Here is a 23,974-nt window from a genome sequence, read left to right on the forward strand (position 1 = left end):
GTTTAATAAAGCTGCAAAATACTAGCTCAGGCTTTTTTTCTTTCCCTTCAGTGCCTGTACCCTGAGTTCTCAGAGCTGCTGCCCACACCTCGCACCTGATGCCACAGCTCCCTCACCTGACCATGTCAGCAGGTGCCTCAGGTGACACCACACTGCTCCCTCACCTGACCATGTCAGCAGGTGCCTCAGGTGCCACCACACTGTGCCAGGCGTCCCCCGGGCAGACTGATGGCATTCACTGGCAGGGGAGCTGCTGGCCGGGGCCCTGGCGTGGGCAGTCCCTGGAAGGTCAGTGCTGGTGACAGGGCCCTTGCTCCTGCACATGTGGGATGGTGACACCCTCCGAGGTGTGGTGCTGCTCACTCGGTGCTGCCCACTCACGGGGGTCTGGCATGGCTGTGCCAGCACGCAGAGCTCACCCCTGCACGGAGTTACCCCGCACAGAGCATCTCCCAAATATTCCGGCCCCACACAGGCTCTCCTGGAGACCACGTCTGCAGGAACAGCCTCTCTGACAGTTCACCCACACCCAGCCCCTGCCAAGCCCGGGAACACCGCGGGCCCTGCACCGGGGGTCAATCCAGGGCCACACAGAGACCAGGCTCTCTGGGGCTGCCTGGGCTGCTCTGCACAGCCCCCCCGAGCCCTCCCAGGCTGCGGCACCTGGGGCCGGCAGCAGCCCCAGCCCTCGACTGCCAGCACAGCCAGGACAGCCAGGAGAGCCAGCATGGCCAGGGCAGCTAGGACAGCCAGGACAGCCAGGACACATGGCACAGCTGGCATAGCCAGGACAGGTGACACAGCCAGCACTGCCAGCAAAGCCTGCCACGTCCCAGCCTGCCGGAGCAGGACCAGGAACAGGAGCAGAAGGGTGGTTCCTCGCTGGTTCCTCTCTTGGCGTTCTCCGGCTCAGCCCACCGGAGGCTGCCACGCTTCGCCAGCGTGGCTCCCGTGCCCTGTAATTGAGCGGGATGTGGAACACACCCACGTCCTCAGCAGCGGCTCCACCACCGAGCGCCGCGCCAGCTGCCACGTGGAGCAGGACACGCAGGCTCCCCCAGCCACGGCCCCTCTGCCCCGGCGGGGACCCCCGGGACACAGCCCCGCTCCCTCCCACTGCCCGGGCAGAGGCGCCCCAAGCCGCACCACTGAAGCGCGGGATGTGCCCCCAGCCACATCGCTGGTCCCTGGGGATGTGCCCCCGAGCCACACCGCCCGTCCCCCGGGATGTCCCCCCGCCGAGGCACAGCCCCGCTCCTCCCGGGATGTCCCCCCCAGGCACAGCCCCGCTCCTCCCGGGATGTCCCGCCGGGGCTGGGTGCGTCCCCGGGTCGGGTTCCAGCGCGGGCGGATCCCGGCGCGGGGTGGGGCGGGGGCAGCGCCGTCCCGGCCCCATCTCTGGCCCATCCCCGGCCCATCCCCGGCCCACCCTCGGCCCCATCCCGGCCCGCCCCGCCGGCCCGGCGGCTCCCGCGCCGCCCGGGATGAGCGGGCTGCGGCGGCTGTTCCGCGGCAGCGGCCGGGCCCTGGCCTTGGTGTTCGCCGCCTCGGTGGCCTGGGTGCTGCTCGACATGGCCGCTCTCCGCCTCTCGCTGGGCGAGGCGGGCGGGCGGCTGCTGCGGGAGGCGGCGGGGCAGCGGCAGCGGCCGGGGCCGGGGTTGGGGCCGGGGTTGGGGCCGGGGCCGGGGTTGGGGCCGGGGCCGGGATTGGGGCGGGCGCGGCCCCGGCGCGGCCCCGAGGCGCCGGCGAAGGCGGCGGAGCCGGGAGCAGCCCCCGCCGGGCGCGGGGCCGGGGGCTGGCGGAGAGGCGGCGATGCCCCCGGGCCCCCGGGCCCCGGGCGCGGCGGGGCGGGCACGGCGCTCCTCGGAGCCCGCCCGAGCCAGCAGCGTCCCTCCGGCACGGCGGGACCCACCGGGCCGGCAGCGCAGCCTGGACCAGGGGAAACAAACACGGGACGGAAAGAAACTTCCTCCAAAACTCCCTTCATCCTCATTAGCAAAGAGGAGGCGAACCTCGCCAGCCCCGCAGCCCCGCGCCGTGGGCCCCACTCCGCGGGCAGCGCCACAAGGAGACCTGGAAAGCACAAAGAACTCGCTGGCAAGAGCAGCGATGGTGCCCACGCTGCCACTGCCACTGCTGGGGCCACCGCCACGGGCGGCCAGAGCCGGACGCTGGGTGCGACACCAGGAGCAGCTCCGGGAGCGGCTGGCACTGGCCAGGATGGGCAGGAACAGACGGGAGCAGCTCCTGGAAGAGCTGGCACTGGCCAGGATGGGCAGGAGCAGAGGGGAGCAGCTCCTGGAAGAGCTGGCACTGTCCAGGACGGGCAGGAACAGAGGGGAGCAGCTCCGGGAGCGGCTGGCACTGGCCAGGATGGGCAGGAGCAGAGGGGAGCAGCTCCTAGGGTGGCTGGCACTGGCCAGGATGGGCAGGAGCAGAGGGAAGCAGCTCCTGGAGCAGCTGGCACTGGCCAGGATGGGCAGGAACAGGGGAGAGCAGCTCCTGGAAGAGCTGGCACTGGCCAGGATGGGCAGGAACAGAGGGGAGCAGCTCCGGGAGCAGCTGGCACTGGCCAGGATGGGCAGGAACAGAGGGGAGCAGCTCCTGGAGCAGCTGGCAATGGCCAGGATGGGCAGGAGCAGGGGAGAGCAGCTCCTGGAAGAGCTGGCACTAGCCAGGATGGGCAGGAACAGAGGGGAGCAGCTCCGGGAGCGGCTGGCACTGGCCAGGATGGGCAGGAACAGAGGCGGAGCAGCCCCGGGATGCACAGAGTTCTGTCCATGGATGCAACACTTGCCCCGAGAGACCCCCGAGCTCCCGGCCAGTTTGGACACCCTGTTGTTGTTCCTGATGATAAACAAGAGGAAGCCAAAAGCAGATGGAAAGAAGGAAACTTTAATGTCTACCTCAGCGATCTGATCCCTGTGGATCGAGCCATCGCAGACACCAGGCCTGCCGGGTAAGACACTCCCCGTGCACACACCCCGTGCTGCCCCCTGGGAATGGGCTCTGGGAGGGCTGCTGGGGGCACACCGGGCCCTCCACCTCACCGTGCCACCTGTCACATGGCTTTTGCCTGTCCAGGTCACAGCAGCCTGTTGATAAACATAAAACTGGGTGAGGTTTGCAGGCTGCCCGAAGGGGCCAGGACACCAGCACGGGTGATGGGGCTCAGGCCTCTCTGAGCCTTAGAACCCTGCCCTGCTGTGTCAGGTGCAGCTCTGGGCACTCAGAATTGGTGCGTTGGTTCCCGGAGCCTGCACCCCGTCGGTGTGTGAGGGCAGCAGGAGCCCCACTGCCCCGAGGGGCTCTCACACCTCGGGCTGTCCTGGCCCTTCCCTCGAGGAGGAGACACCAAAGGGGCCCTCCTGGCCAGGGACCCGCTCTGGCTCCACAACCCCTGCAGGAGACGAGCTGAGTGCTGGCACCACCCAGCAGGCACAGGCTGGAGAGGCAGCCTGGGGGACCCTGCTCTGGGGGCAGGGAGGGAGGTGCAGTTTGGGTTTGGAAAGCTGTCACACAGTCACAGCTGGCATCGTGAAATGCGTGACTGACCCTGCACATCTCAGGAGTGAGCTTCAAAACAGCCACTCTCTGCCAGTAGAAAGAGCAGGACAAGGCAGGGGCAGTGCCTTGCCAACAGAAGGACAAGAGGTCGGACCCCATCCTGTGCTCAGCAGTGCTGGGGTGGTGCTTGATGATCTTAAGACTCCTTTTCAACCTAGGCCATTCTGTGGTTGTGACAGCTGCAGGGAGGGCAGGGAAGGTGCCACTCAGGGGAGTGCCAGGTTCATCTCTTGCACTCAGCCCTTCCTGCAAACATCTCTCAGCCCCTGGGCAGGGGAGAGACCCCCGTGCCCCTGTTCCCACCCCCAGACAGCGGGTACAGCGGGCTGGCAGCTGTGCCACAATTGTCCCCGTGCCACAGGACAGTGCAGACATTCCCACTGTGCTGGGGGTGCTGGCTGGGGTGAGATCCTACACGGGAAGAATGGAGCAGGGGGTGGGAGAGACAGCTGGGGCTGCTTCCTGATGCCACCTGCAGGAGCCACCTGGGCACAGGGCCAGGGCCATGGTGGCACAAAGCCAGCACTGGCTCTGGTCTGGACAGCAAAGCCCTGGAGCTGCAGAGCAGGAAGCACCTCCGGGGAGGGCCACACCTGCCCAGGGGGAGACGCTTTGCCGTCACAGGGAACACCTTGGCCAAACAGGGCACGGCCCTGGGGGTGTGAGCTGCTGCCACGGGGCACGGAGCTGCTGCCACGGGGCACGGAGCTCCCTGGGCACCCTGGCTGTGGCAGGAGCCTGTGCAGGTTCTGCCCCTGGCCCCCTGGCACAACAGATACCTGGATGTAAGGGCCAGCTCAGGGCAGTGGCTGTTGCTGGCTCTTGGCAGCCAACAATTCCTTTTTGGTGTATTCCAGTCTCTCCCGGTTTAAACTCCAGTTCCTTTGTGATTCTTCCTGGAGTACTGGACTAGACCACTGAAATGGCCAATCCTTGCCTCTCTGTGCACAGTGCTCGCTGCTCCTGGAGCTTTACTGACAGTGCTGGTGCTCACGGGCACTGCCTGCAGCTGCTGTGAGGGAGGGCCCTGAGGAGGAGTGTGATGGGCAGGGGGCTGGTGGGGAGGGCTCCATGCAGAGCCCGGCTCAGGAGGCCTGGGGCTGAGAGAACAAGGGAAGAGAAGGTCCAGGGAGACCCTACAGCCCCTTCCAGTGCATAAGGGGGCTCCAAGAGAGATGAGGAGAGACTTTGGACAAGGGATGGAGTGCCAGGATAAGGAGCAGTGGTTTCCCACTGCCAGGGGCAGGGTTAGGTGGGACATTGGGAGGGAATTCTTCCCAGTGAGGGTGGGGAGGCCCTGGCACAGGGTGCCCAGAGAAGCTGTGACTGCCCTGTCCCTGGAAGTTTGAGGCCAGGCTGAATGGGGTTCTGAGCAACCTGGTTTAGTGGAAGGTGTCCTTGCCCATGGGAGCAGTTGGAAGATGGGCTTTAAATTCCCTTCCAACACAAACTATTCCAGGATTCTGTGGGAGAGGACAAAGGGGGCATGACCCAGTTCTGCACACCAGCTGCCCAGCAAGGTGAGGCAGGACTGGATCCAAAATGGACATTTTGGTGTTCTCTGCGCACTGACCTCCCTGAGACAGAAAGACACATCTCAAGGATTGTGACAGAGAGTAATTCTGGGGTGAATTTCACTTAGCCCGAGCACTTCTGGTTAACTGTGACGCCCTGAAATACCTCTAAATTGCCTTCAGAAGAGGTTCCTGCCAGAACCAAGTGAGCCCATCCTGTCCCGTGGGGCTGCCCATGAGAGGGGCCCTGGGGCTGTGTGTGGGGTTTCCCCCTCACCCCTCTTTTCCCCTCCCAACCCTGCAGGGCTTTCCCTCCGTATTTCACGCTGGGCATTTTCCCCATCCCCATTTTCCCAGAAACACCAAGCCTGCAGGTTTCCAGGGTGTGACTGCCCCCACCTTGAGCCCGTGTTGCTGTTGCAGGTGCTCCGAGCAGCAGGTCCACGACGACCTGCCCAGCACCTCTGTCATCATGTGCTTTGTGGACGAGGTGTGGTCGGCGCTGCTGCGCTCCGTGCACAGCGTGCTCGGCCGCTCCCCGCCGCGCCTGCTCCACGAGATCATCCTGGTGGACGACTCCAGCACCAAGGGTAGGGGAGCCTTCTGCTGCCTTATGGAACTAATATAACTTGAGGGCAAAATGCAATTTGTGCTCTGTAATTCAATTCCAAGTAGGAGAGAAATCACATTTTCTCCTTCTGCTGTATTGAAGTGCATCCGTGGCCTGCGCGGGGGCTGAGGGGATCAGAGGACAGGGGGGTGCTGGGCCTGGCTGTGGGGGATGAAGGCAGAGGCTGCCAGAGGCTCCAGGAGCATCAGGGAACTGGGTCCTGCCCAGCCCATTCGTCTTTGGGGCGTCCTGGCTCAAGGGCCTCTGCAAACAGGAGATGCCCCCAGCCCTCAGTGTGCAGCTCCCAGGCAGTGCCCCGTGTCCCAGAGTGGGGACACACTGCGGGTGGCTCAGAGGACAGGGGGCTGCAGTGGGAGCAGCAGTGAGCCGGGATCTGGCTGCACTGTGCCTTCTGTCAGCATTTCAGCTGGTACCTGACCCTGCCTCGTGAGGCTTCCACTCTCTGCTGAGTTCAGCCCTTCGCAATTTGGGAATGATGTGATTTCCCCACTGCTGGTTCTCCATAAAGGCACTGTCTCAGATGGGCTCCAGAGCTCACACCAGGCGCACACAGAGCTGTGCCCTGTGCCCAGATGTTCACACCCCAGACCCGAGGGCCGGGCGTGCCTGGAGGTGCTCCCAGGGAACATCTGCTTGTGGCTTTTCCCCTCAGGGGTGGCAGTGGGTGAGGCAGACCGCTCTGTGCCCCTGCAGAGTACCTGAAGGAGCAGCTGGATGCGTACATGTCGCACTTCCCGAAGGTGAAGATCCTGCGCCTCAAGGAGAGGCACGGCCTGATCCGGGCCAGGCTGGCGGGAGCCCAGATCGCCACAGGTGGGACGGGCGCCGTGTTCCAGCCGTGTGGGGACCCCCGAGTGCTGGGGACCCCTCTGCAGCGCTGCCTTTGTCCCTCCCAATGCACCAGGGGTGTCCTTTTGCCAGGATCTCCAGCCCCGGCACCACCGCCTGCCCCAGCCGGGCGGTGTCAGCACCGAAATGACCATTTCTGCCAGGAGCTGCCCTGCCAAGCTGGGAAAAAACGCTCTTGGCCGTGGCTGGGCAGGTCTGGGGAGCCAAGGCGGGTTGTGGCACCGTCAGCAGCACGCTGAGCCCGCAGGGTGCCCGGGGAGCCGCAGGGGCTGGGTTGGGGTGGCTGTTGGTGGCTGTGCCCGAGGCCTGACCCCGCTGTGCCGCAGGCGCCGTGCTGACGTTCCTGGACTCGCACGTGGAGTGCAACGTGGGGTGGCTGGAGCCGCTGCTGGACAGGGTCCGCCTGCGCCCCTCCAAGGTGGCCTGCCCTGTCATCGAGGTCATCAGCGACAAGGACATGAGGTGAGGCTCCCTGGCAGTCCCACAGCCCAGGCTGGTCCTGAGCGAGACCTGGCTGGGACCGCAGCGCATCCATCGCCGGCAGCGCATCCGTGGCTCCAGAGCCCCCACCGGCCCCAGCAGCTTCCCACAGCAGACACAGAACACTGCTGACACCAGAAATTAACAGTGGCTGTGGATGTGCCCCTGCTCATCACACACCATTTCGCTTTTTCACAGCTTTTAGTACATGAAGAGGATTCCTGATGAAATTTGTTAAAATCCTGGTTTAATTACCTACAGATATTCATCTTCACTCATTAGGGGTGACATTTCAATCAGGAATGTGACTCAGAATTAGTCAGCCCAATCTTTTCTCTGTTTAGTTACATGACCGTGGACAACTTCCAGCGTGGGATTTTTACTTGGCCAATGAATTTCGGATGGAAGCAGATTCCACAGGAGGTCATTGAGAAAAATAAAATCAAGGAGACTGATATAATAAGGTAAAAAAAACAATTGTGAGAGCTTTGTAAACCAGCCTGTTCCTTTGGTAGTAGTTTAGCAGCAAAGGCCCCTTTGAGGCCAGGTGTTGTTCCTTTGTGGCCAAAGCTGTGCTTTCCAGGACAGCTGAGGCACAGGCAATCCCCCATCAGGCATGGGCAAACCCAGGAAGCCTTTCCCCCACACACAGCACTGCTGGCGTGTCAGCCAGGAGAGCATTCCACTGCCTTTTCCCTTCCTGCCCCATCCCAGCTTTCAGGCCAGGTAAAGCCATCCCAATGCCCCCTGTGTCACGGCCACTGACACTCCGTGTGGCCTCTCTGTTCCCAGGTGCCCTGTCATGGCAGGTGGCCTCTTCTCCATCGATAAGAAGTATTTCTTTGAGCTGGGAATGTACGACCCAGGACTGGATGTCTGGGGAGGGGAAAATATGGAGATTTCATTCAAGGTGGGTCACTGTCACACAGCTGTAACCCTGCCAGCCTGGGTCAGCGCTGGGGCTCGGGCAGGGGCTCCCCAGGGACAGCTCCCTGCTGGACACCCCATCTCCCCGGGCACCCGAGCCTCTGCTTCTCTCCTGGCTTGCACAAAGCCAGCGCCCACTGCCAGCTCGTGTCTCCATCAGTGACCTCTGTTCCTCAGGTCTGGATGTGCGGAGGAGAGATCGAGATAGTCCCGTGCTCCAGAGTCGGGCACATTTTCAGGAACGACAACCCTTATTTCTTCCCGAAGGACCGGGTGAGGACGGTGGAGCGGAACCTGGCCCGCGTGGCCGAGGTGTGGCTGGACGAGTACAAGGAGCTCTTCTACGGGCACGCCTACCACCTGCTGCTGAGCAGCGTGGATGTGGGGGACCTGACCCAGCAGATGCAGCTGCGCAAGAGGCTCCGGTGCAAAAGCTTCCGCTGGTACCTGGAGAACGTCTACCCGGACCTGGAAGCTCCCCTGGTTAAAGCCAGTGGGCTGGTGGGTACCCGAGGGCTCCACAGTGCTCTGGGGTGGCTGTGCCCTGGGCAGCATCCCTCTGCTGCTGCTGCTGCTGCTGCTGCTGCTGCTGCTGCTGCTGCTGCTGCTGCTGCTGTGCGGCTTCCTGGCCCTTGGCAGCATTCTGGGTATCTGACACGGCACAGGGGCCGGGATTCCAGAGCTTCTGTGAAGAAACAGGTCACGGACAGAAGGGATCATTTCCCCTAGGGAGCTAGCTGGGTGTTTGGGTGGCTGGGAGGGCACACGGCAGTGCCAGGACAGGATGTGTGCCCGGGGTGGGGTGTGCCCCAGGGCTGGATGTGTCCTTGGCATGAGAAATCCCTCCGTGGTGGGAAGTCCCGCATCGAAGGGGGTCCTGGGGGATCCTGCCCTTGCTCCCTACTGTGGCTCGGAGGCCACACTACAGTGCGGGGTCTGTAGGGTCGGGGTCTGTAGGTGCAGGGTCTATAGGTGTGGGGTCTGTAGGGTTGGGGTCTCCAGGTGCAGGGTCTGTAGGGTTGGGGTCTGTGGGGTTGGGGTCTGTAGGGTTGGGGTCTGTAGGTGCAGGGTCTGTAGGGTTGGGGTCTGTAGGTGCAGGGTCTATAGGTGTGGGGTCTGTAGGGTTGGGGTCTGTAGGGTTGGGGTCTCCAGGTGCAGGGTCTGTAGGGTTGGGGTCTGTAGGTGCAGGGTCTCCAGGTGCAGGGTCTGTAGGGTTGGGGTCTGTGGGGTTGGGGTCTGTAGGGTTGGGGTCTGTAGGTGCAGGGTCTCCAGGTGCAGGATCTGTAGGATTGGGGTCCGTAGGTGCAGGGTCTCCAGGTGCAGGGTCTGTAGCACGGCTCCGCCGCCAGCAGAGCGCAGCAGCCGCTCGCGTTCCCGGCGCTGCGGGGCCGGGAGGAGGGACCGGCAGCGCTCCGGGCACGGAACCTGCGCCTCGCCGGGGGCAGTGGGCAGAGAAGACTTTAAAGTCGTTTTGGGTTCAATGCTGTCCCCACAAGCCCCTTGCTTGGAGCCTGGTGAGAGAAACCGGATCAGGCTCCCCTTCTCCTCCACCACAGAATTCCAGAATGGCTTAGGTGGAAAGGGACTTTAAAGCTCAGCTTATTCCATCCCCTGCTGTGGGCTGGGACACTTTCACTGCACCACGTTGCTCCAAGCCCCGTCTAGCCTGGCCTGGAGCACTCCTGCCTCCCTTAGTTATGTGAACAGTGTTAACCAGAGTGCTGTGAACCCAGCAGGGTCAGTGCAGTGTAACGCTCTTCCCCCTTCTCGGGAATTTATGTCTGAATCTGCATTTTGTTGCTGTTTCCCAGCTCATTAACGTGGGCCTGGAAGGATGCATCACTGTGGAAGGCTCCACCCTGGCTTTTGAGGAGTGTGATGTTAACAACGCGGTAAGCACAGCCTGCTCGCACCCCGGGTGTGTCACACTGCCTGTGGCCTGGCCTGGAGCTCCTGTGCCTCCCGAGGTGGCCTGTCCCCTCCTGTCCCCTCCCCACCCGGGGACATGGCCAGGCATGCATGGGAACAGCCAGGGGCAGGAATTGCCTGCAGACACAGCCTGTAGCCAACAACAGTGTCAGAAACAGCAAATTCAGCTGGTCAGGAAAGTTTGATAAAGCTGTGAGTTTGCACATGAAAACAGAGGAACATTTAAATACCAGCCAGTGATTCGTGTGCAGATGCTGAATGTCCAGCTGTACCTTAGAGCCCTGTCAGTGCCTGGGCTCCAAGAGGGCCAGAGAAGGACCCGGAGTGGCAGGACACAGGGAATGGCTTCCACTGCCAGAGGGCAGGGATGGGTGGGATACTGGGCAGGAATTCCTGGCCGGGAGGCTGGGAAAGCCCTGGCACAGAGCAGCTGTGGCTGTGGCTGTCCCAGCCAGCCCTGCGAGGGGGCCTGACGGGGCCGTGTCTCTTCCTGCTCCCTCCCCTCAGAACCAGAAGTTCAACTACACCTGGCTGAGGCTGATCCAGCACGGAGAGCTCTGCCTTGCCCCAGCCGGCGTCGTGGGAGCCGTGGGCCTGCGCCGCTGCCAGGGCAGGAGCCGCAGCCTGGCCTGGCTGCACAGGTCTCTGGCCACTGTCCGGCCAGGGCTGGTGAGTGATGCTGCAGGATGGGTCAGTGTGCCAGGAGGGCACTGACAGGGGACAGCCTGGCCACTGTCCGGCCAGGGCTGGTGAGTGATGCTGCAGGATGGGTCAGTGTGCCAGGAGGGCACTGACAGGGGACAGCCTGGCCACTGTCCAGCCAGGGCTGGTGAGTGATGCTGCAGGATGGATCAGGGATGAGCTCTGCCCTCCTGGGGTGGGTCAGTGTGCCAGGAGGGCACTGACAGGGGACAACCTGGCACGGGGGTGCCCCACCCTCTGCTGCCCGCTTTGACAAGGCCCTGTGCACCAAGAGAGGTGTTGGTGCCTGGCCCCCCACATTCCTGGTGCCCTCTGCCAGGGCTGTGACTGTCCCAGTGCCAGCAGGGCAGCCAGGCTGGGGACGTGGGGACAGGGCAGGCACTGCCACAGCAGCAGCAGCAGCAGCAGCAACAAAACAGGCTGGTGTGACACAGAAACCGTCAATAGCACTTAAAGGGAGATGAGGCAGCATCGATTGTCTCTCAGCTCACCGGGGTTTTCAAAGGCAGCATTTATGGAAAGGAAAAGAATGGATACTTACACTAATTGCTTGAGCTGCACAGAGAGTCATGGCTGTACCTCTGTCAGCCTGGTGTAAGTAGCTGTCCAAAATGCTCTCAAATGGCACAGTTTATTGTTGAGAAAAAAACACTCTTCACTTAAGGAAGAAAAAATTACACATTCAATATACAGACAATTTCCTGTTCCCCTTTGGTTTCTTCAGCCTGAAGTGTTGAATGCCAGAATGCCACAGGCTCACCTTGGGTCTTTAGGGAAAATTACAGGAAAATTTTTATCCACTTACTGAAAATTGTGAAATTGTCATTTGCCTTTGTGAAAAATATGCAGAAATGCCTAGGAAGCTGTATGGGGCATGGGCAGGTCTTGTCTCCTGTTCCAGCCTGATTTCTCAGCTGAGGGTGAGATGGATTTGGTGGTGCCAGCAACAGGAGTCTGAGGAGAGCTCAGTGGCTGCTGCCTAAAGGAGTTCCAGTGCTTTGCCTCTCCTGCCATCAGGCATTGTGTTGTCCAAGGATGTGCAGTGCAGTTCGTGTCTGCACAGGGATGCAGCTTCTGCCCAGACCCCGCTCCACAGCTCACATCAGGAGTGTTTCACCTCGGCGTTAGTGAGCTGCTCCTGAGGATCAGTGCAGTGCAGGGAGGGGCACGGCAATGTCCCCTGCCTGTGGCAGCCCCTGCAGCATCACCTGGCTGGCCACAGGGCTTAGAGAGGTTAATCCAAGCAGATGTGAAAAGCAAAAGGGTGGAGTCACTCAGACTCTTCCTTCTTTCAGTGCCCAGGGTCCTGCCCCAGCACCTGAGCTCCAGGGATGGGCTACCCACAGTTACAGCTGTGTTCTTCAGCCACCACACTAAAACACAGAGATCAGTCTCCTGCTGCACACTGCCTCTGCAGCAAATCCCACCCGAGTGACTCCCCTGCATGGCACCTGCCACGCAGACAGTGAGAGAGCTCATCCCTCTGTTCCCAGTGAAGGAAAAGCCAGGAGGCACAGCAGCCGTGGTGTGGTCCTGGCTCAGCGACAGCTGCAGACTTGGATCCCACGCCAAAGCCCCTGTAAGTCAGCAGAGACACCTCAGGTATTGGGGAGCAGCAGAAAAGGGCACACTGTGAGGAGCTGGGCTTCCTTGAAGGAAAGAAGAGCTGCTGCTGCTGCTGCTGCTGCAGGAGCCCCAAGGCCTGAACGCCCCCTAAGCCTGAGCCCCGCTAAGCCTGGCCCCCCTAAGCCCTCCCTGTCTCTCCCGCAGACCGACCACCTCATCTCGGAGCACCAGCACCTCCCGCGGCCGGCGTGCCTGGAGGTGGATCCCTCCTTCCGAGCGCTGAGGGTGAGGGGCTGCGACCCCGCCAGCGCCCACCAGAAGTGGCGGTTTGGCAGCTACCACGCGGACTGAGGGCAGGACCGCGGGGACACCGCGGGGACACCGCGGGGACACTGCGGGGACACCGCGGGGACACCACGGGCTCAGCCAGGGACACCACGGGGACACCGCGGGGACACCGCGGGGACACCACGGGCTCAGCCAGGGACACCACGGGGACACCGCGGGGACACCGCGGGGACACCGCGGGCTCAGCCGGGGACACCGCGGGGACACCACGGGCTCAGCCGGGCCTCGCTGGGGCTGATGGCCACTCCCGAAGGGAACGGGCGTTTCCAAGGGAGAACTGAAATCCGAGATTTGACATCAGCTCCTGGAGGGATCCGAGCACCCAGGGCAGCACCGCTGGTGTGGCAGTGCCTCAACAGATCGGCGTTGTTTTCTCTCGCTGTGGGAGACTTTGGGAAAAACTCACTTTCTGTATCATTAAATGGAAATATTTTTTGAAGTCCCCATCCTACTGTAAGCAAACATCCCCCAGTTTCCCCCGACAGCAGCACAACCTGCAGGAATACTGCCAGTAAGTCTATAAGCAGCAAACGGGGCTGCTAATTCCGCCACAGAAACTGGAATTTTGGTGACCAATGCATCAAAAAAATCCAACACCATGTCCACGCTGGATCTGGCCACAGGATCCCTCCCTGTGGGACCTGTTGTGTGACAGGTGAGGATCAGGGTTCTGTGAGGAATCAATTGCACATCAATAAAGCCCACATTTTATAGTGGGAGGTGGATGGGGGTCAGCCCCACGCAGGGGCTGCGGGAGAGGCCTTGAGCAGTCCCTGCCTGTGCCAGGGACAGCCAGGACACACGTGCCTTGCCTTGTTTGGTGGGGACAGCAGCTGCTGGAGCAGGGAACCAGAGGTTTATCGTGCTTCTTGCCAGAGGCACACTCCAGGGGCCAGCCTGGCAGCTCCTCATCCCAGGGCAGCCAGGTTGTCCACCCTGGGGCTGCCAGGACCCTGGCCATGTCCCCGAGCCCCTGTGGCTTTCTGGGGCCTCTGCAGGAGCACTGCTGCTGCCCTCAGGCCAGGCTGCACGGCACAGCCAGGCCCTGCACAACAAACTCCCTCTGGACTCTCTGTCACAGGCAAGTGCTGCCTGTGCCGTGAAGTTCTTCATCTCCAAAATGCATCATCGGTCACCGACGGGACAGTTTCAATGGCAGAATAAATTCTGTGTGCCAAGGTTGTAAGATCCAGAGTAGGTAACAGCAGGCAGGATTTCTACCCTGTTCCCATTGGGAATTCCTGCTGAGGGATGCTGCTCCCTGTGCCCTGCAGTGGGAGGCAGCCCTTCTCCCCCTGCCCCGCTGCCCTGTGCTGAGCTGAGGGGCTGTTCCAGCACGAGCCCCTGGGTCCCTGGGCTGAGCCTGGCACTCCCTGCTCCCGGTGAGCACGGCCGAGCCCCCACCCGGCCTCACAGCCCCTGCCTCTGCTCTGGGTTTGCAGAAGGCCCCGGCACAACACTCCCTCTGACGTGGTGGATCAGTGCTGACAGCATCTGACAGGCTCAGTCTGCCAAAATATTGACTGGCCCAGCAGATTTTCCCAGTTGACTCCTATTCCAACTGTCTTCCTGATTTTCTCTCCCTCCTTCAGCGCAGCTAGCCCGCAGTCACCATCAGAAAAATGACACAGACATTGTTTGGGCAGTCAGCTCGTATCAGGAGCATGAATTTCATCAAATTCTGTTTGCTGACATTCAATCACTTGTCACCGGGCAGGCACCAGGCAGTCATATGTCACGGTCACATCCCATCGCCAGCCCTGTCACTCGCGCGCCGCTGCCCCGCTGGTGTAAATGCTCACTTCCCTGTTGGATCTCTGCTCAGGGACTGCGGCTGCCTGGGGCTGCTGGCACTGAGCTGGGGCCCTGCTCTGCTCGGGACTGAGAGCATTCCCACGGCACCAGTCAGCCCACTCTTCCAGAAACGAGCGCATTTTTCCGGCAGGCTCGGCGCTGCCGCTGCTCCCCGCGGACGCCGGGCGGGCACCGCACCCCGGGCTGCGGCTGCGGGAGCAGCGGGGCCGGGAAAGGCACCACGGGTGGAAACACCCAGCGTGGGATGGGGATGGGGCCCCTGCTGTCCCCGGTGTTAAACTCGGGGAATTAAAAAAAAAAAAAAAGGAATAAAAGATAATAGATGAGGCTGCTTGCTCCGAGCACAGTGTGTTAAATCTGACCAACCTGGACCCTCTCTAGGGGATCCTCCCGAGTTACTGCCCGGCTGAACACCCAGCATCACCCCCGGAGGAGCCTTCAGAGCACCAGTTCCCCTGGTGTGTGGCGGTGTTGGCTCCCGTTCGGGGCGGGGAAGGGCAGTAGCTGTGCTGCTGCAGCCGCACTGCTGCGGGTGCGGTGACCACTGTCACCAGCACTGTCACCAGCACTGCCACCAGCACTCCCCGCAGGGCTCCGCCTCTTCCCGCCTGCATCAGCCCGCACCGGCACGGCACAGACGGGGAAAAAGGGCTTTGGGGCTGTGGCTGCCATGCCCCGGTCGGCCTCGCCTGGACGCGCCTCTGCTCAAGGGACAAGTTTCCAGATCCCTGCGTGTCCCTTGCCCTCGCTGTGCCCTCCCTGCCCGGCTGCTCCCCACTCGCGCCCGCCCCGCTGCCCTCGGCCATGCCCAGGGTCCAGCTCCTCTTCTCTGCCTTCACTGCCTGTGAGCCCCTTGCTATTCACAGCACACCACCCGGAGGGTCAGGCAAGGGGAAGGGCTCTCGGCCCCCCGAGCACTTCAGCACTTTAATTTTTCCGTTTTTACTCTTTTACCAGAAAAGCAGGAGATGGCGCTGCGGGTCTCAGCCGAGCGAGTGCTGCTTTGCGAGGAAGGTGAAAAGCGAGGCCAAGATTTCTGAAGGTCTTGGGGAGCCCTTCCCTCCGAAAGCCCCGGGGATGGTCACAAGGACTGATAGAATCTGAGCGGTTTGGGTTAGACGGGACCTTCAGCTCACCTCGTTCCACCCCTCTGGCAGGGGCAGGGACCTTCCACTGTCCCAGGCTGCTGCAGCCCTGCCCAGCGTGGCCCTGCCTGGGACCACGGTGCCCCATCTTCAAGGGGGCCGTGTCACCCCCGGAGCAGCTGTCAGCGGAACAGACCCGCAGTATAACTTGGTACAAGCAAAGCTCAGAACTTCCCCGGGCCAAGGAGCAAATAAACAAGTGTGAATGGCACAATGAGGGCTATGTCTGCTGGCACAATGCAGAATTGCCCTGTATTATTTTCACGTTGCCAATAAATAATTGCCTTTATGTAGAACAAGAAAAGTCAAAGCGATATTCAGTGCTGCTGGAGATGTAAAACTAATCCTTAAAAAGGCACTTATGGCTGCAGGAGGCCACTGTGTAACTCCATCCTTCCCTCCTCTCCCTTGCCAGCTGTTCTCAGCTTTCCCAGGTGCTTTCTGGGATGACAAGTGCAAAGCTAAGTCCCAACTCAGACAAATCTAACTGTAAAATAAAAATAGTTTAAAAAGATTGCCACCACTGCATGGTGGTGACACAAAGGTCTCAAATGGAGAAGGGTAACATCCAGGAGAGACAAAAATAATGGATTAAAACTCACCTGGTTTTGACAAAATAATCTCTAAAATTTTGCATCTAACCTTAGGATGAAAATCGAGAAGACACCTGGGAGTGTCTGACCTGGTGGCATTGGCTCAGTGGATGTTCCTGGTAGTGGCCAGGCTCACAGCTGCACCCTGGCACAGCCAGGGAGGTGACAGCTGAGCTGCTGCCCTCGGGGCCAGCCCCGACCCCGGCCGTGCCTCTGGGGATGGCACCGGTCCCGGTACCCCTGCCCAAAGCCACCCCAGGCTGGCGGGGCAGGCACGGTGACAGCAGCGCCACCAGCAGCACCCACAGCTGCCCCTGGGCCCGGGGGCGTCCCCAGCACCGGGGGGGACAGCAGGGCTGGCAGAGGGCGGCTGTCGGGGCACCACCAGGACCGGGACAGACAGACAGAGTGCGAAACAGAGCACCGGGACAGACAGACAGACTGCGAAACAGAGCACCGGGACAGACAGACAGAGTGCGAAACAGGGCACCGGGACAGACAGACTGCGAAACAGAGCACCAGGACAGAGCACCGGGACAGACAGACACCAGGACAGACAGACTGCAAAACAGAGCACCGGGACAGAGCACCGGGACAGACAGACACCAGGACAGACAGACTGCAAAACAGAGCACCGGGACAGACAGACAGAGTGCGAAACAGGGCACCGGGACAGACAGACACCGGGGCAGACAGACAGACTGCGAAACAGGGCACCGGGACAGACAGACAGACTGCGAAACAGAGCACCAGGACAGAGCACCGGGACAGACAGACAGAGTACGAAACAGAGCACCGGGAGAGACAGACAAACTGCAAAACAGAGCACCGGGACAGAGCACCAGGACAGACAGACACTGGGACAGACAGACTGCAAAACAGAGCACCGGGACAGAGCACCAGGACAGACAGACACCAGGACAGACAGACTGCAAAACAGAGCGCTGGGACAGACAGACAGAGTGCAAAACAGAGCACCAGGACAGAGAGAGTGCAAAACAGAGCACCGGGACAGACAGACTGCAAAACAGAGCACCGGGACAGACAGAGTGCAAAACAGAGCACTGGGACAGACAGACTGCAAAACAGAGCACCGGGACAGACAGACAGACTACTAAACAGAGCAAGGGTGAGGCCAGCCGCCGTGCCTTGTGTGCCCCCTGCCCTGGCAGAGTCCTGGCTGCCACACTGCCAGCTCCACATGGGCACCCAGAGCAGCCCCGGCCGGCTCCAGCCTTCTTTGGTGTTAACACGGTTATAAAGGTAGAGAGAAAACAAGACGACAACCTGAAAATCCAACGGGTGTGTATTTAGCAAACTGATTATTTATTTTCCTGCGCTATGGATGCCTCTGCCCCTGTCAAAGCCAAGATGTTAAATTTTCACAGTGTATTATAAATCATATACAAAAAGGAGAAAAGCAGTGACCTTGTGTTGTATGAAGAGACACGTTCTGGGGGAGCAAAATGAAACCAAGCCCAGAGCAAAGGCTTGGTGCGTTAAGCACTCCCCCCTCAGTTCATAGGTGCATCATGGACTCAAACTCGTCGATCCGCTGCTTGGTGTTTCCTTTACGGATCCTCCGGTAGGAGATTGTGTTGTATCTGGAATAGCTGTGTCTGGAGATGTCGTTCTTTTTCCCCAGGCTGGGCTGCTGCCCCGCTTTCTCCAGCGCGGAGTTGCAGCCGGGGCTGGCGGGGGGCGATGGTTGCTTGGCGCTGTCTCGCTGCTGCAGGCGGGACGCCTCGCTGTTCTCCTTCTTGATTTCAATCACCTGAACTTCATCCTCTTCCGTGTCCTCCTCCTCCTCCTCCGCCTCCTCCTCCGCCTCCTCGGCCGCGTTCCCTCCGGGGCCGGCGCTGCCCGCCCGGGTCTCCGGTTCCTCGCTGCCCGGAGCGGCCGCCGTGGCCGTGCCCGCTGTGCCACGGGGCCCTGCGCGACACGGGGGACACGGGGGGACACGAGGGACACGAGGGACACGGGGAGACACGGGGGGACACGGGGGGACACGGGGGGACAAGGGGGACACGGGGGCTGAGGTCAGGGCGGCCACCGGGGACGCCACCGGCTCCTGCCCCCAGATTTGCCATCCCGGGATGACACGGGCAGGATCGCACGGCCAGGCCGGACCCCAGCACCAGGGCTGCCCGGGGACACTGGGGACACTCCGGGGACACTCCCTGCCCTCCTAAACCCACTCCTTGCCCTTTTTACTGCCTCCCTCTGTACTCCCACTCCTACTGAGGGGAAGGGAAGGGAAGGGAAGGGAAGGGAAGGGAAGGGAAGGGAAGGGAAGGGAAGGGAAGGGAAGGGAAGGGAAGGGAAGGGAAGGGAAGGGAAGGGAAGGGAAGGGAAGGGAAGGGAAGGGAAGGGAAGGGAAGGGAAGGGAAGGGAAGGGAAGGGAAGGGAAGGGAAGGGAAGGGAAGGGAAGGGAAGGGAAGGGAAGGGAAGGGAAGGGAAGGGAAGGGAAGGGAAGAGGCCGTTCTGCATGCAGTGCCCAGCTTTGCCCCAACGGGACGTGTCCCTCCCTCGGCAGTGGCCACCCCGGCTGTGGTGGCCATCTCCCATTTGCCCTGCTTGGCACGTCTCTGTGGTTAATGATGCTTTAGTGTCGCAACAAATGGTCTATTCAAGGTTTTGCCTGTGGGGTCCAGAGTATTAATTAGACTAAATTGGTTGGGTACTAAAAAGCTGCCTGCAATTTCGAGATAAAGTGCTGTGGTTGCAGGGCGGGTGCAGGGGGAACATAAGAGATCCTTTAATAGGTTTTATTGTGTGCTCCTAAAGCAGCACAGCTGGAATATGGATGTCAGCCCTAAGTGGGAAAGCCTTCACCACTATTCACCTCCTCACAGCCTAGGCAGTTGCTATGAAATATTAATTTGCCCATGACAAATGTTCAGATATTTTCCCTTTTGTGAATGGAAGCAGGTTTCGCTTGCAGGGCCCAGCCCACGGCTCATTTAGAGCCCATTTCAAAGCTCAGGGCAGAGCATCACCAGCAGCTCCTGGCCCAGCCACGCTTGTCCCACCACTGCCAAAGCCAACGTGACGGGAGGAGCCTGTGGTGGGAGATGAGGAAAGGAATAATGCCTAGAGCCCCCTTGGAGAGATGTGGCTGTTCTCTAGACATGGGCCATAAAACACTCCTCCTTTTGGAGAAGGGGCTGCAGTTTGCATAGTGAATTAAACACCTTCATTTCTGGATATACTCAGTACATTTTTAACTCATGACCAGGATGGGCAGTGACCCGCTCACCACAGGAGGGGTCTGAGGCTCCAGCCTTGGCTCCTGCTCAGTTCCACCATTCTCACCCAGAAACGAGCATAGCAAGGCCCAGGAGCAGATGTTTAGGAGAGCAATTTTCTGTGGCTACTTTGCCATTGGGGGATTCAATACGTGGTGAATCAGGCAGGAAAAGAACACCAGCAGCCTCACGAGGTTCTCCTCTGAGCATGGAGCAGAAGACAGAGCATCTCCCAGCCTCATGAGGCTGCTGGGGACCTCCTGGCTGAAGGCCCCACAATGCTTGAATACCCCACAATCAATGAGATATGTTAAAACCTCTGGAAGGAAGACATAAAATGCAGCAACTCACAGGTGAGAAATGAGCCACTGCTCTCTGGAATAGAAGGGTCTGACCCAATTTAAAAATCCAATAACTACCTGTATCCATTGTCTATTGGCTACACATCAGGGAAACCCCATCAGATGGCATTTTGCATTACCTTCCCCTGATCCCTGGCCATTGGTCCCTGTGTCCTGGATATCCGCTGGTCCCTGCTGTAGTGTCCCAACGTTCTCCTCTCGCTTTTCTTTGGGAAACACAAAGCACAAGACATGGGCTGATGGAGCAATTAGTGATGACAGTCAGGTTTTAATGGCTGCAGATAGGCAGATTTTCAGAGCAGATTTAGAATTTCTCATTTCTTTATTTATGAGCTTTTCATTGCACCCCTCAAATGTGTCCCAGATTCTGAAATACTCCAAATCATTGTTACAGCTACCACAAGTTAGGAATTTTGACTAACACATAGCACATCCCATTATTCATCAGGCTATAGATAAAAAAGAACTTTTCTCTCCCAACACTTAGAGACAGACAGCCCTGTACGATACCTTGGCATTGCTTCTCTCCAGCAGAATTCTCAGCAGTGATGTCCTCTGCCAATGAATTCCTATTTTCCTCCAGATTTTCCTTTGCAGGTGAGGTATCAGGGCTCGTTTCTGCATTTGCATACGGGACTGTCCCAACAGATTTTGCAATTTCTTCGATGCCATCGATGACCTGGAGCGGGCCGTCCTCCAGGGGGACGCTCCCGTTGCACGCCGGCATGGTGGCAGCGGCGGGGGCCTCTTCTGTCATGCTGAGTGCCGTGCTGGGCCCTCCGACCGGGGCCCTGCTCCTCCGGGCCCCTCTGCCCCGGGGTGGGGAGCTGCTCCTCACCCCTTCGCCCCGGGGTCTGCTCCCCTGCGAGTGGCCCTGGCGCGTCTCCTCTGCCGAGCCCGCACCATCCGCTGTGCCCGGGGCTCGCCAGCCCAATCAGCACCTCCCCTGTGGCCCAGGCTCTGCCCTTGCATAATTAAATGCACCATTATAATTTACATAAACAAACAATCTGAAGCAAGGAAGCTTTTGTGCTGGCCTGGAGAGCGGGGCTGTGGGCATGTCAGCCCCGCGGGAATAAACAGGAGTTTGTGCTCTGGGCACAATGGCTCTTTGTGTCCCCGCTGGTCACAGGGACGGCCTTTGTTCCGACCCCTAATCCCCGGAGGGTGACCACCTTCCCCAGCGCCTGCCACCTAACCCGCTTAACATTCCCCATCGGGTTTGCGCCGGGGAACCTCCCGTGGATGAACCTCCCTCGTGTGGATCAACCTCGCCTGGACCAACCTCGTGTGGATGAACCTCCCGTGGATCAGCCTCGTGTGGATCAACCTCACCATGGATCAACCTTGTGTGGATCAACCTCACCATGGATCAACCTTGTGTGGATCAACCTCGCCATGGATGAACCTTGTGTGGATCAACCTCACCGTGGATGAACCTTGTGTGGATGAACCTTGCATGGATCAGCCTCACCGTGGGTGAACCTCGTGTGGATAAACCTCGCATGGATCAACCTCCTGTGGATGAACCTCCCGTGGATCAACCTTGTGTGGATCAACCTTGTGTGGATGAACTTCCCATGGATGAACCTCGCCATAGATAAATCTCACCGTGGATGAACCTCGCATGGATCAACCTCACCATGGATGAACCTTGCATGGAAGAGTCTCACCATGGATCAATCTCGTGGTGGATGAACCTCACAGTGGATGAATCTCACCATGGATGAACCTTGTGTGGATGAACATCGTGTGGATGAACCTCACGTGGATGAACCTCACGTGGATGAATTTCACCATGGATGAACCTCACGTGGATGAACCTCGCCACGCCCTGGGGCACAATGGGCTCATTTTGCCCTCTGGGGAGCAGCCCCGGGCACAGGCCCCGCGTACGGCGCGGTGTCACACTGTCCACCCACACCCAGCCCAGCCCCCGGGGCAGCCAGCCCTGCTCAGAGGGGCCATGGCTGCCCCTGGACCCCGGAGGTGTCCCAGGCCAGGCTGGAAGGGGCTTGGAGCACCCTGGGGTAGTGGGAGGTGTCCCTGCCCATGGCAGGGGTGGAACTGGGAGAGCTTTAAGGTCCCTTCCAACCCCAGACATTCCATGATTGTCTCAGTAACTCTCAGTCAGACCCAAGGCTGGCAGGATTGAGAGTGGAGTGTTTTGCAGAGGGAAGCTGGAGAATCACCCGAGCAGCACTGGGGCGTTTCTGACCGCAACTGAACTTGTCTCAGCCCTGGTGCCCAAAGCCAGGTTTACATAACAGTGTAATCTCCTGCTGTGAATGACATTCTGTGTTTGTGCAATACAACATTTCTGGTATCTTTGGGCTTTAGGGTTTGGAAATCCTCTTGTTGAGTTCAGCCCCTGATTAGAAATGGACCCAAAGACTTTCCACTGCTTGTGTTCATGTCTTGAATTTGTGCATTTAAATCAACAAGTTTTCATTATTGTTTTAAAATGGGTTTGGTGTGATGGATTTATAAAATCCATCCTTTGCTGGAAAACTCTGTCCAAGAAAAGTGATTGATAAGGTTTGAACGTGAGCTGTCAACGTGCTGGTGCCCTCAGGAGGAGAGGCTGAGTACCCAGCAAGGTCTGGAGACTGGGGAGGAGAAGGTTCCCTTCTGTTATCACAGAATCATTTGGGCTGCCCCAGCACCCCACAGGATCGCAGAAGGAAAAGGCAGCTGTGGGCTCTTCCCACTGCAGGCAGCTGTAAACAGCTGGGCAAAACCCCCTCTCAAGGGCAGGGAAACTTTCCTTCTGCACAAACCCACGGGCTGGATTTCTGCCTCTTCAAGCTTTTAAAAATGAAAAAGCTTTATTCTGTCCAGTCTGGTGGGGCACAGCTGCAGCTGGAGGTGGCACCACTGACAGCAGCTGGAGGTGACACCACTAAAGCAGCTGGAGGTGGCACCACTGACAGCAGCTGGAGGTGACACCACTGACAGCAGCTGGAGGTGACACCACTGACAGCAGCTGGAGATGGCACCTCTAACAGCAGCAGGAGGTGACACCACTAACAGCAGCTGGAGGTGACACCACTGACAGCAGCTGGAGGTGACACCACTGACAGCAGCAGGAGGTGACACCACTAACAGCAGCTGGAGGTGACACCACTAACAGCAGCTGGAGGTGACACCACTGACAGCAGCAGGAGGTGACACCACTGACAGCAGCAGGAGGTGACACCACTAACAGCAGCTGGAGGTGGCACCACTGACAGCAGCTGGCCCATGCCGGGAGCACCGGGCTCACTCCCGGCTCTGTCATGGACGAGGTGTGAGTCCCCTTTGCCTGAGGCGCGGCTCAGCTCCTCGGTGACCGCGATCTGCTCGGAGCCCCGGGGCTGGGTGTGACCGGGGAGCGCGGCCCGGCAGCCGCGGGGGAGAGGAAGGGCTGGGTGTGGCTGCAGGAGGTCAGAGCACACGGAGCTGAACCCCAGCCCTGGTGTCACTGTCCCACGCTGCCTTACACCCACCCTGCTCCTGCCCCACTCCCAGGAGGCAGAGCAGGACCCACCCAAAGCGCTCTCTGCAAGGAGAAATGCCATTTTAGAAAGCTGTTGCGGTTGCTTTTCTTTCTGAGCACTTTGGCTGGCCCCTGAGCTCCTTCCTCCCCCACAGGCTGGGGCACAGCAGAGCTCAGTGCTTGTCACCCACATCCTGTTTGTGATCGTGGCTGAGAACCTGTCAAGCTGTCATCTTGCAGCACCCAAAGCGCGCTCTCAGCCTGCTGGGAGGGCAGCCCTTGTTCAGTCTGACTGAAGTTTGTGGGGTGTTCAGGCTCCTCCAGCCTTTCCACACGCACAGTAAGTGCCTGTATCCCAAGCTGTGGCAAGTTACCCTTTCATACCAAAAGGAATCACACCTTTGGACTGTAAAACTGCAATAATTTAGGGTCCCTTTCTCAGTGCTGGAGGTGTCCGTTCCCTTTGGGCACTACAACAACTCTCACCAGATGTTCTGCTTTTTCTGCCCTCGGTTGCTTTTGGACACCCCAACACCTGCCTTTAACTTAACATTTTGGCCAAATAGAACCAATCTCTGATTTATTTTCTCCTTCAGCTGGTGCTACTGGCAATGAAAAGTAGAACTCCATTTTTGAGACAGCAAATCACAGGCAAAAATATTGGTGCCTAGTGACCAGCTCCAGAGCCCAGAGCTGCACCTGAAGTGCCCCAGCCTGGACTGGGGATGGGCTTCAGCTCCACGTGGGTCTTGGAGCAGAACCTTCCCCCGACACACGGGCTGGGGCTGGACCCACAGCAGAGGGGCTCCCGGGCTGAACT

General features: G+C 59.7%; 2 protein-coding genes across 3 annotated transcripts; one reads left to right on the top strand and one right to left on the bottom strand.

Moving 5' to 3' along the window:
* The first annotated feature begins 1,484 nt into the window (after nt 1–1,484).
* GALNT5 (polypeptide N-acetylgalactosaminyltransferase 5) lies at nt 1,485–12,959 on the top strand. 2 transcript variants are annotated; one of them, XM_063401072.1, is made up of 10 exons: nt 1,485–2,959; nt 5,505–5,671; nt 6,406–6,525; nt 6,888–7,023; nt 7,386–7,505; nt 7,834–7,951; nt 8,146–8,469; nt 9,780–9,860; nt 10,405–10,566; nt 12,370–12,959. In XM_063401072.1, the coding sequence occupies exons 1-10, from the start codon at nt 1,485–1,487 to the stop codon at nt 12,514–12,516; spliced, it is 2,850 nt and encodes a 949-aa protein (XP_063257142.1). In that variant the 3' UTR covers nt 12,517–12,959. The 2 variants fall into 2 exon arrangements, with proteins under 2 accessions (XP_063257142.1, XP_063257143.1); XM_063401073.1 differs by having other exon boundaries at nt 10,405–10,646; nt 12,370–12,508.
* Nucleotides 12,960–16,653: 3,694 nt separating this feature from the next.
* ERMN (ermin) lies at nt 16,654–20,617 on the bottom strand. The gene is made up of 3 exons (XM_063399842.1): nt 20,187–20,617; nt 19,796–19,882; nt 16,654–17,998 (listed from the first exon to the last, which is right to left on the bottom strand). The coding sequence occupies exons 1-3, from the start codon at nt 20,431–20,433 to the stop codon at nt 17,586–17,588; spliced, it is 747 nt and encodes a 248-aa protein (XP_063255912.1). The 5' UTR covers nt 20,434–20,617; the 3' UTR covers nt 16,654–17,585.
* Nucleotides 20,618–23,974: the final 3,357 nt, after the last annotated feature.

Source organism: Prinia subflava, chromosome 6 (assembly GCF_021018805.1).
Source record: "Prinia subflava isolate CZ2003 ecotype Zambia chromosome 6, Cam_Psub_1.2, whole genome shotgun sequence".
NCBI lineage: Eukaryota > Metazoa > Chordata > Aves > Passeriformes > Cisticolidae > Prinia > Prinia subflava.